The sequence below is a fragment of the Empidonax traillii genome, unplaced genomic scaffold, assembly GCF_003031625.1.
Source record: "Empidonax traillii isolate 1590-97213 ecotype Southwest subspecies unplaced genomic scaffold, ASM303162v1 scaffold11:size2795301, whole genome shotgun sequence".
NCBI lineage: Eukaryota > Metazoa > Chordata > Aves > Passeriformes > Tyrannidae > Empidonax > Empidonax traillii.
The window spans coordinates 649,319-661,608 of record NW_020955204.1 but is presented as its reverse complement, the minus strand read 5'-3'; the positions used below and the strand labels follow the sequence as shown (position 1 = coordinate 661,608).

The window sequence follows — 12,290 nt, the reverse complement described above, 5'->3', positions numbered from 1 at the left end:
GTGATTTGTCTTAAAAAAAAAAAAAGTGTCTGAAAAGCATGAATAAGGAAAACAGTCACATCTGAAATACGGAAATTTTTATTGCATACTTGCAAATAGAAATGACGTGTAAGGGATTTTTCATCCTTTCCTAGCTTAAAGGCAAAACTGAAATTGGTAAATCATGAAATTAGCCTCTTTAGAAATTATTTTCTTTCTTTTGTCCTCTTGAGACTGTAAATTTTCTTTTAGCAATATTTGAATTTTTAGCAATTGTAATGTTCTTGATACTCCTAAAAGTACAGTTAAGACTGAAGGCACTTTGGTCTACAATAGGTATTCCATTTACTGCAATACTGGGTCCCACTCAGGTAGTCAATTTAAATTTTTAAATTGTAATTATGTTATCAGCCTATTAACATAATCAAACCATTAACTTAAAATTATAAGGGTAAGGTTATTAAATGCATAGCATCACTTACTATATACAGCTTTTTTTCTCTTATAGAAGCTATATTTTTGCTAATGTATTTTTTCTGTGACTTACATAAATTCTTAAACTGCTATATGCTCTAGACTGCTGAAAAACTTCAGTGAAGGGCCCTCTGTCCCTTTTCACAGAATTTTCTTAAAGAACAGGTGTGGCTAAATATATTGTTTGCTGTTCTGTGGCAGGGATGAATCAGGACCAACCTCAGCAAGTGGGCTGACACTGTGCGTCTGCTCTTTAGGTGAGAGCAACTGTCTTGGCTTCCAAATTGAAGTGATTTTTGGAATATATAAAATCTTTCTTGCAGTTGATGATGAGGATTTAGCAGGTGTTCTGAGAACTGCAGGCATGTAGCGTGTTCATCTGAGCCAAAGGCATTCTGTGCAGTGTTTCCACTACTAAATGCAGAATGCTGCTCTCTGGATACCAAATGCAGGTCAGATTTAAAAGTGGTACAAAAAGCATAAGTCTCTTGGAATTCAGTCTTCTATCCTTTCCGCTTTCCTTTCATCACTTCCAAGTGCTAAGAGGTCCGTAAACTTTATTTTGGAGGAAAAAAAATAATTCCGGTTGTTTGCATGTGGTTTTAGTCATGTCCCACTCATTTTAATATTTAGATAAGAATTCCTTAGCAGCAGTAAAGAAGTTAGGGGTTTCTAAACCTTCCAGAACCAACTTGAAGGCTGAGAGTAATTGGTAATAATAAATAGTTCTAGAAATTTCTTAGCACAAACCAAATAATTCCTGCGTTTTTACCACTAGGAGGAGCCTGTGTCTTAGTTTTTAAGAATTTCAAAATCGCGACCTTTTTATTTTAACACTTGTGCTATTTCCGAGGCACTTAGACAAATGTCACAAAGAGTCATAAACTTACCTTAAAACTTCCTTGTGCTGAACAGGTTTCTTTTTCTGCTACAATTTCTTGTTTGTGGAAGTTGGTTTTAAAAATGACCATTAAGTGTTCTCTGTAAACACAGGGGTTTTCAAAGTGGAACCAAGGTTACTAATTTGTCTCCTGGTTCATGGATCTTCATCGTGATGTTCAAAAAAAAAAAAAAAAAAAAAAAAGCTCTTGTTTTATTTATGAATGCAGTGTCCACTTCTAATATGAGTGGGTCCACATTTTAAAGGTTAAAGGTTTAAACATCACTGGGTGTCACAACACTGAAGTGATATTTATTAAGAATATAACTGGAAAAAACTTACTGAAGATGTTGGTTGAAGGAAAGAATTCATTACTTTAAGAAAACCATTGTGAAAATTTCCTACACCCCGATTCCTAACTTCAGATAATCTGTGTCCTCCTCTTTTGTCACTTCAGGATAGCAGAGTAAGATAAAATGTTCTTCTGTGTATTTAAAAGTTAAATTGCTTGTAAACATAAATCATTAAGAATTTTGATTCCAACTAAAGTTCTCTCTTAGTAATCAAAGTGGATGGGAAGATGGCTGTGATGCTAAGCCTTCCTCGGAAGATTTGTGTTGCAAAATGTTGAAGATATTTCTGGAGTCTTGCTACTTATGCCAAAGAAGGGCTTTTGTTTCTAATAAGGAAGCAGTTGCCTACAGTGGGAACAAATGGGCATAGGCTCCTGTTATCACTGAATTAAGAACTAGGTAGAAAATAGAAGCTAAACTTCTCACAAAGAGCAATATTTACATCCCAGTTCCCCTCGACTGCCAAATGATTGAAAGTCAAGTGATGTTACCTCTGAGGCAAGATCTTCCTTCTGGGAGAACAGTGGCTCCTGCTTAACTCTGACTCTGTATTATGTATTTAGGAATTTAGGTATTTAGGAACTCCAAATTACTGCTCTTAGACAAACCAGGTGTTGGTGAAGTAAAACATCCCCTAGCTCCAGAAGAAGTGAGATTTAAGAGGAAGAAGCAGAAGCTTTATGCAAAGGACCTTGCCACATGATGCCAAAGAGATTCTTCTTGCTCTTACAGAAGTCACAACTCAGTCTGATGCATCTGCTTTTCACAAGGGCAAGACGTTTCCAGACAGCTTCTGGTGACTTTGCTTCTGATACTGGCAATGACTTCTCATTCAGCCCTACCCTGTAATGCTCTTGTAAGATGTTCAGTGAGCGACAGCTTTGAGATTCTGCAGCCATTCCCAGTTTGGTCATTTCACTAAAATAGTAGACATGTGATAATGCTTTAAATAATAGTGTGTATGTGACCCCTCTTTCCAGCACTGTATCTGAAGGTTTAAAAGCTTGATGTTGGTGACAAGTGAGGTTTGAGTGTGGTTGAGTACATGTCGTGCTTAGAGAGGACCTCTTTCAGGCAGATTCTGCGCTCAGATAAAAATGAGCTCAATGCTTATACCAAGGTTAGTAAAATCATAAGGTAATTTTCCTTTTACAGGTGTACAGTGTTTCAGAACTTCTGTGGCACAGTAGTTTTGGCATTAGTTAATTTTGTTTTAGGATGTCAGAAATAAATATATATATATGTCAGCCAAGGGCAAACAGTCCTGCTTCTATTTGCAACAGTTACTATAGTGATAAATGTGGTTTAGGAACCTACATAGAAATAGAAATCCTCATCTCCCAAAATAGCTCTACATAAAAAGCAACAAATGGTGGCAGGAAAAATACTGGTAGAACTCTAAACAATTGCTTCCTTGAATTATACGAAAACTTTAGTTCTGTATTGCAATTCCTCCCACTCTTTTTTGCCTTTTCAGTTTCTTGTACTAACTCCAGTGAGTACCAGTCCATCCACAGCACACTGGGTATCGAGGCACTCTCCTTTTTCTCTTTTTACACATCTCCCTGCTTGGATTCCTCACCGTTTCCTCACATTTCCTTGGCCTACACTCTTCAACCAGTCAGGCTCAGCTCTGCACCTCAATTTCCCATCAGATCATCTGTATCTGTTTCTACCTGTGCTTTTTTTGGTCATAAGTTCTTCTCACCTCTGTGACCATCATCATCTCCCAGCCTCTTTCCCCAAGCAGTTCAGACTTACGCTCTTCCCAGTCTCCTGCTCAACCAATGTCTGCCCCTTTCCAGCTTCCAGTCACAGTCTCTTATTCCTCTCTCCTGTTCTTATCAAACACTCTGTCATCTTCTTTCATTCTCAGCCTTATTCCACTCTTGCTGCTTTTGCATTTAATAAAGTTATTTTTGATGGAGTGCTGAAGACTGCTATAGAGGGAAAAGAAAAGATTTCCAGTCTTATTTCTGCTATTCTGTGATAGCTCCCAGCAGCAGCTCTTCCCAACACTCCTTGTTAGAAATGGCTCAACCATTTAACCCGATATTAACAAGAAAGAAATTTGTCTAAAACACACTTGTAACCTAACAAATTTTATAAATTGTTAAAGTTTTCCAGTACTGTAGGAAACAAAAAAAAGCATGGAAGGAAATCATGCTTTGTAAATAAACAGTACTGTTATCCCCTCTTATACAAGTGAAGAAGAACAATTCCAGTTTTCAGGTAGAAATTTTTGAGGATTTTGCTATGATCAAAATGTGCTGTACTTGGAGCTTTTTTAAGTCAACCTATGCAATGAACTAGCCTATGAAGCAGAAGAAAAGCTTGGATTTTTTGACCATTTTTCCTCATTTTGGTATATGAAAACCATCAGTAAATAAATGTATTTGAGAGTTATATTAGTAGGTAGTCTTTTTGTGATCATAATTTCCTGGAATAGATCTGGATTACTGGGGCAATTATTAACATTATGACAGATAGCAAGCAAATACAACCTTACTGAAGGTCAGACTGCATTTATGCACAATCTGGGTTCATATATTTGAGACCAACGATTTATACTTTCAAGCAAAACAAAAGTGTGTATGATACTCTTCATATTTGCTAAATAAGCTATAATGAATACAAAATCATGTTCAGACAATTATCCACAGTGAAGAGGAAAAGGGAACATACCACTTATTTTTATTTGATATTTTCATATCTACTGATATTTAATATATACTATATTAGTCATTTTTTTGGTTTATTTGTCTGGTGAAGCTATCCTAATACACAATAGATCTGAAATGTGTTCATAGCTATGATAATTATTCATGGTTTTAGGGCTGCTTATTGTCAACATTTCTGTCTGGCACAGAAAGCAGATGCCTGACTGGTTTTTTCCATATCTGGACCTAATATATGAAGCTGTTCGTATCTGTTTCTTTTAAACTTTCACCAGTTCAAGCTGTCTAAGATGTGTTGCTTATGCAGAGTGCTGTGGGGACCCTGCCCAAAGACAAGTAAAGGATATCTCAATGACAGCTTTTGTTTCCCTAAAATAGAGTTCTGTGGTTGGGAAGCACTTGAAAGGTATCAGTGGGGCTATTTTTAATCTCAGCAGACTGTTCTTATAAAATTCATTTGTAAGGAGGCAGGAATGGCTTGTAGTTCTGAACCTACATGTCCAAGATGATAAGTTAGTGACAGACCTCTCTCCTAAATACATACAGGGATTTTATTTCAAAGAAATTCTGTGATAAAGCAACATAAATGATTTTTCGGATTTCCAGAAAAGTATTTTCTCATGCTACTTTTATTTTAATGGTCATCGTATGATTAAATTAAGGAAAAGTTTCTACCAACTCATATTTTCTTGTGTTCTCATTCATTCTACTCAATTGTAGACCTCCCTTGAAACAGCTAGAATGATAATCCTTTCTCATAAGAAATGAAGCCTGCAGGTGAGGAGAACTTAGGTTATCTTTAAATATCTGTCATGCCATTTGTTGAAAAAATTGTTAAATAATATATAGGAATGCCTTGACCTCTCACTGTAATTTTCAATAAGTAACAGTTATATATGATTTGATAGAATAATCTAAAAAAGTTAATAAAGATAACTGTTCTCTGTTACAGAGGGGAAGAGGAAGATAAACTCATGACAGGTGAGGCACTTTTCATAAATATTTTGTTGGGACAATTTGAACTCCATCAGTTTAATTTGCACTTCACACCAGTATAATACATAAGTATTGTAACTTAAGAGCAAGGCAGGGTGATAGATCATAGATTCATAGAATAGTCTGGATTGGAAGGAATCTTTAAAAGTCATCTAGATCATCTAGGTCATCATCTATATAATCAGCTTGTGCTAAAATTAGGTCATGAATTAAATGATCATATAAATTGAAACAATCCATCAAAGACAAGGTTTGGAGTTTGCAAGCTACTAAGAAAAGTGAAGTTTTTCTAAAAATGATACTGAATGCAAGTAGTTTTCTCTGATTTCTGCCTAACATTAGAATGATCTTCCAAGCAATGGTTTATTAACAAATATGTGAATGTGTGAAAATGTAGGACTTTTCCATTTAACAATATTTCTCTCTGCATAACTGTGCTACTGTGCCCTCAGTTACAACAAGTCTTGATTGGAGTAGTTAACCATGTCTTAAACAGTTAAATAAAATACATCAGTACCTAATTGGCAACAATATATTTTAATGGAAACATAGCTTCTTATTACACACGTTATCCTCCTCGGTCACACACATATGAACCTGCATTATGGATATTATTATGGCACCCTTTCTGCAAGAACAGTTTTAGTGCTAGAGGATAGCACCTGGATTTACAGTGACTTGGAAATGAAATACTCCTTGCATTTTTATTAACCAGTCATAAATCTAATACTCAGGAGGGAAACAACAAGTATGTTTATTCTGCAGCTGTTACCACAGATATGCCTGCTAGTTTTAAGCTAGTACTCACGTATTTATGATAGCAGAATACAAAATAGACTGCAACCTGAGAAGCTATGCCAAACAGAGTCACTGTCATGACTTCAGAATGGACATTATTGTTATTTAGTTCTTTAGCTTCAACTGATTCACTTCTCATCTGTGAATAGATAAAATTATTTTCATGGGGGACCATTTGTTAACTCTCACACAGGCTTTGACAGCTTCTGTACAAGCCCACTGAATTAAATCTGAAAGAGGAAAAGGATGAAACCCAGCAGCTTTACCTTAATCTGTTTTACTCACACCACAATTTGAAGAGATTTTCTTCAGGCTTTACAGCCCTGAGCAATAATCTCTCAGACCGAGAGCTGATGAGTGGGTGGGAGAGTTTCTGGCACTGAAGAGGTGAGCTAACGCTGCAGCACAACGAGGCTCTTTGGCCCTTTTCTTTGTTATTTTAAGAAGTAATGGTCAACCATTAACTCGTTTTGCCGTTGTTATTTGCTCAGTAAATAATAGTCAGGATTCGAGCACTAAGGCAATCTCAAGTCAATAAAATAAAGTGTTCAGGTAAGGTTTGCTTGCATTTGACAGTTTAATTCCACCTGATGGCTTCTATAAAAAGTACTATGTGAAGCTTCCCGTTGCCAGGGGCAAGTACATATTTTTTACTTACAGTATTTACACAACAGTGCTGAAAAACAGGATGAAACACAAAAGAATTGATGCTGTGGTGTGAAATGTGTGCTGTGCTAGGCTACAGTGTCAGCTGGGGGGTTATTTGGCAGGCAACACCACCCCGAGAGAACTGAGCTAGTAGAAGTACTGGAAGTGTTATTGTCTTAATATTTCTGAGCTGGTTGATATTTCTTGGAAGTGGTATCTTAGCTCAAGTGAAGCACTGGGCTAGCTTGACTTTTTCTATGCTGCATGATACTGTGTCTTCAGTAATGTTCTGCAACACCCCGTGCTTCAGGTAGGTCTTAGGTACATAAATTCAAAGCATTTAAGAATCTCCATTCCTGGTACATTGTTACTAGTTTGAAGGAGAGGCATGGACACTGAACAGGCAGCCAGCAGCCTGAATTGGTAGGATTTAAATGGAAATTGTGGTACCATCAAGAATTAAAGTCGATTTCACATCTAACTAGACAGAAATAACTGGCCTGGAGAGGTTATGTTTGTCTAAGTAACATAGTTTTCATATGTAAGGATCTTTTACTTGAGCAACAAGATTTTTTGTCTTGGGGAAAACTACTGAAAAGACTTTCAGTAGGATCGTTGTTTTTGAAAGAAGTTGTTGTCAACTGTGACAAGCACTTAATACATTGAAAGAGAATGCTGGTAGATATGAATTTTTTGACTTTATGGCCTATGTTACCTTTTTCTTTTGCTATTGATCTTACCTTGCACACTTCTAACAGTAGTTTACAAGGTTAGAGATAAGGTCACCTGATTTTTGCGTCACAGGAGATTTCACATAGGAGAAGATAGTGAAAACCATCTCTCATCAAGGAATCTTTCAGGTGTGATGGAAGGAAAATTGTGAGGTACTTTGTTGTTCCTAGCCATCTAGGTTTGGGAGAAGCTGGTCAGTTTATGTGGTTTTAATCAGTTTGGGAGGAAAAATATTTATTTAATTATTTATGTATTACCAACATGGAATTAATGGACAATTAGTAACTATACTTTCAGGATCCATATCAGAAATGTAGCAGGTAAAAGACAATATGATATGCTTGCAAAACATCAATAAACACCTACCATTTTCTGAAGACCTTTCTAGAACTAATTACAAGAAGGTCAGACCTTGCAGGTATCCTTTTCCACTTTTCCTCTTTCCAGTGTGTGAGGTTGGCTTTTTGAATTCAGAATTCACATTTTCAAGAAGAAGTTTTAGAAACCTAACTGGAGCTCGCTTCTTTTTTTGTAACTCCTCGGATCTGCATTTGGTTTATTGTCATTGAAAGTTTGGGAAGTAAAAACTAATTTGTGTTGTCTGTGTAGGAACACTATCTTAGAAGGCCCTATGGAATTAGGTTCTAACTCTTGCCATTCAGTCTCTGCTTTACAATACACATTGTCCCACAGATGTTGCCGTGATCCTCTTGGTACACTGCACTCTGGTCATAGATCCTTTGGAATATGGATTATCATCTCTGTCTTTTATGTGTGGCATGTGCCCTACTTTTAAATAATAGTGTCGCTCAGAAAATGAAAGTACAAAACAATGTAAACCTCGTTGCATGTTTTTCCTTTTTAATTTTATTTAACTGTTTAATAAGAACAATGTGCAACAGACAAGTGTTGATCTGGAATAAGCTGATGTCAGTTTCAGAGGGTATCCTTTTTTGTTCTGATATCATAATGAAATAATCAAAATACACATCCCATGCTTTTATTATGAAGACATATTTGCTTGTTTAATACAACTAACACGCTGTGTCAGACATGCTTTCCCATCCCAAGTGGCATGTTGGCAGGGAAGTAGTAATACTTCAGTTCCTTTTGTGTTGATTCTTTCAAAAGGCAGTGCTTCTTTGATTAATATCATCTTCCCACCATCTCTTGTACTGTCATCATTAAAAAGTACGCTCCAGCCAGAAACTATCAACTACTGCAGGTCTGAAAAAAAACCTGCCCCAAATACTATTCAGACTGGTAGGTGAGAAGCTAGAAATGCTGTTGTGTCATTTGTTTAGACAGAATCACCTGCAAAAATGCACACAATACCACTCATAGACTTTCAAAAACCTTCAGTAAGATTTGATGACAGTAAGTTTATTGCTTTCATCACAAGATTTTGCTTTAAAATTTTTTATTTTTGTGCAGATAATCTTTTTCACTAGATCTTTCACTGTTTCATCTGATGTGCAAAATTATCTCTGTAGATAAGTATGTTGTCTGTGATTGGTTGCAAAAACATCTAATAACTGGAATTCTGTGCTGGTGTCTTTTTTAAAAACTAGAAAACAAGTAGCGAGTAATTATCAAAGAAATTATTTTCTATATAAAGCAGAAAAATAACTATAGCCAGAGGTTCCCCAATGGTGTGTTTTGGACACAGTTCTGCAAAGATCTGCTCGAGAGCACGGCAGTGGATTTTTCAAGCACTCACGGACAGTAAAAGCAGCAGGAATGAAAGTTACAATCTACTGTACAGACAAGTATAATGAAAGGTGATTAAATACTACAATTCATTTCTTACTGTTTCATTATTCTGAGCTACTTGTTTCTTATGAAGAATATCAGAGTTCTTCAAAGAGAAAATGGAGTGAGCTGTAGAACTGGGGAATTTACGTTTGTTTCAGGCATTAGGAAAGGACAGAGGGTTTTTTATTTTTATGTAATTGTAATATAGGAGGCTTTTTCGTACATGTCTTACCTATGTAAGGAGGGAAAGTTTTATCTTTATTTCTCTCAATTACTTCATGTGGAGACAGTGGAAATGTAAATAAAACAGATGTATGAAAAAAGGAAATAGGGTCTGATAATATGCTGAGTAAGCAAAATATCACAAGACACTGCTGCCTCCTAGTTCGCGTATATTAAATTACTTTTAAGATGAACAGGACTCCTAAGTGAACTGAAATTATCCTTCATTAATTTCTTCAGTTTTCTTCTTTTCAAGTTCCATTTTAATGCTGAGACAGAGAATGGGGAGAAAGAGTTATTGACAAATACATCACCTGACTGCTATTATAGCTGTTTCATGTTTTTAAAGTCTCAAGTGTACTTTACAGTTCTAGATGTGTTTTAACTCTACTTTTTTTGTTTAGATTATTGATATTAGTTAGCCTTATTTCAATAAATAACAGTCTCTTAGAGGAAGTGCTTGGAGTCAGTTAAGAAAAAATGACAACAAAGTATTCTGTTATTCTTATGTATTTCTACACTGGCACAGCATATTAAAGGTGGAGACCCATGAAATACTGACTTTAAAATAAATGAAATAAATTACTTTGCAGGAGTGTGATCTTAGTATGATTACTGAAAAAACAAACAGAAATCGAAACAAGCACATATCCCCCCACCAACATTATAAATATCTATCATGAATATCTAACAACTGTTTAATCATATATCTAACCAAACAGCCATTGCTCCTTTATCCAGCTGAATTGTTTTGATTCTTACCTTGACTTGCAGATGAATTGCAATTCAGAGTTTTACTGAGGTGCTGGAGAATGAAAAAAAATTGTTATCAGACATTAAAGGATGCTAATTTTACACTAAGACTTGGTGCTGAAATATGGAAGCTTTATAGTAGTTGCTTTGATGATTCCGAGAAGATTTAATGTTCCTAAATCAAGCTTCAGATGATGATAATATTAAGCTTTGAGCCATGTCTACACTGTACATTATAGTACTGTTCAGAAGTACTTGAGGATTTTGGTTCCCAGCACTGCAGGGTGAGCTGTATACACATTCCAGACTTAGCACTGAGTCAAATATTCAGCTCTGAGCTGTGTAGAAACACCTTCAACCTTGCTGTGCTGAAGATGGATTTCCATCAATTACTGCTGTGTGGGTCACTTTCACAGATTTTGCTGGCACTGAGCATTTAAACTGGTGCTATATACATTTGTATTGACAAATGGATACATTACTGGTAGGCTTACCAAAAATATTTAGTCAATATTTCTTACTGTGTTATAAACATGTGACTTTTGTTCCTGATTCTTTTGACAAACAAAATAAATGTTTAAAAAATGTTTGTGGTGTAACATGCACTACTTTTTACGTAAGTTTAATTGCTAATGACTTGATTTAAACCTTTCAGTTACAGCGTAGGCACAAAGGATAATAAATTATCCTCAGTGATAGTTTGTAGATAGACCTCCATTGCAGTGCTAAGTATTTTCTCTAGAATTATTGTCAGAAGTGTAATAATTGTCCATCCTCAGATTTGTATTAGCTATCAAGCAATTAATTCTATCCGAACACTTTAGAATGAAAAAAACAATCTTGCAGGTGCAAGTAATTAACAAACTTTTTTACATACCAACCAAGAAGTCAGGATTAGATAAAGAAGAACTAGGATTTTATTTTGTTTTAGCTACCCATTACTCTATCTTCATTACAGTATTAATGTTATCCATAAAATTCATCCGATTACCTCTGACATCCAGTCTGCACTCTATTTCAGCTTCCCCACACTCATTAACAGCTTTACAGGTGTAAATGCCTCCGTCAAATGGAGTGGGTTTCCGGATTTCCAGGGTCAACACACCCTGCTTACTGAACATGCGGTATTTGGCATCCCCAGAGAGATCCATTTTGTTTTTGTACCAGGATATCTTTGGCTGAAGAACAAAGAACAAGAATTTTAAAATAGAAGGTAGAAAATGAAATATTTACACCTGATCTTGCAGTTTTATTTTAGCCATCAAAGGCTAAATAGCATTATGAGGGCTATTAACAGTGTTAATAATTTTTCAAGGAACAACTCATTCAGTACAAACTTGTGAAACCAATAATTCTGAAGTTCAATACTTCTTTTAACTGTCAAATAACGTGTAGAAAATGTAGGTCTGTATCCTATTTTACTGCAATTTAAAAAACCCTCAACCTTACAAACTGGCTACAAATTCATTCATTCATTCATGAGTTATTTAATTGTGCTTGTTAGAATATGCTTGAATGCTACAAGAATGTTACAGAAGTGTCACAAAGTTCCTCATACATTAAGTGGCCAAACTGGGATGCCAAGGTTTGGGCTGGAAAAGGATTTTCCAAAGCCTTTAGCGTATGTTCAGAAACTTCAGGAATTTAAAAATAAAGTTCCTGTTGGCTTCAGCTGAGGAATAAAAGTAGTTAGTTCTGTACCAGTTCAAGTCTTTATGTTTTGTTTCCTGTACTTGAAAATGTGCCTTTAATTTTTATCAATGAAATTTTGAAAATGAAAGTCTGATAGAAAACAAACTGCTTTTGTTTATTTCAGGCTCATCAATACGTATATTGAAGAAATAGTCTTTAAAGAGTAGAAAACCAGGCTTTGTATTTATCCATTTTTCTTTCAGAATTAACATCTGTTTCTTCATCCCTAAAAACTAGAAGTACTGCACTGTTTTATAGACTGCCTTCAGATTTACTGAATCACTTTTGTCTTTGACCTATCAAAGGCATATCAATCCAGTGCATCCTGGT

At 35.6% G+C, this 12,290-nt stretch overlaps 2 protein-coding genes across 2 annotated transcripts in view; one reads left to right on the top strand and one right to left on the bottom strand.

Annotated features, from left to right (window-relative positions):
* Positions 1-9,594, top strand: part of MADD (MAP kinase activating death domain) — a 72,012-nt gene extending 62,418 nt beyond the window's left edge. Inside the window, exons 38-39 of the transcript XR_003571519.1 lie at positions 911-921; positions 9,584-9,594. The gene's annotated coding sequence lies outside the window, so the exon portion shown is untranslated. The remainder of the gene's footprint in view (positions 1-910; positions 922-9,583) is intronic.
* The window catches only part of MYBPC3 (myosin binding protein C, cardiac), a 62,176-nt gene continuing 58,840 nt past the window's right edge, over positions 8,955-12,290 (bottom strand). The window contains exons 33-35 of the mRNA XM_027886511.1: positions 11,255-11,446; positions 10,278-10,323; positions 8,955-9,784 (exon numbers count right to left, since the gene is read on the bottom strand). Of these exons, the coding sequence (XP_027742312.1) occupies positions 9,675-9,784; positions 10,278-10,323; positions 11,255-11,446 (348 nt within the window). The 3' untranslated portion in view covers positions 8,955-9,674. The remainder of the gene's footprint in view (positions 9,785-10,277; positions 10,324-11,254; positions 11,447-12,290) is intronic.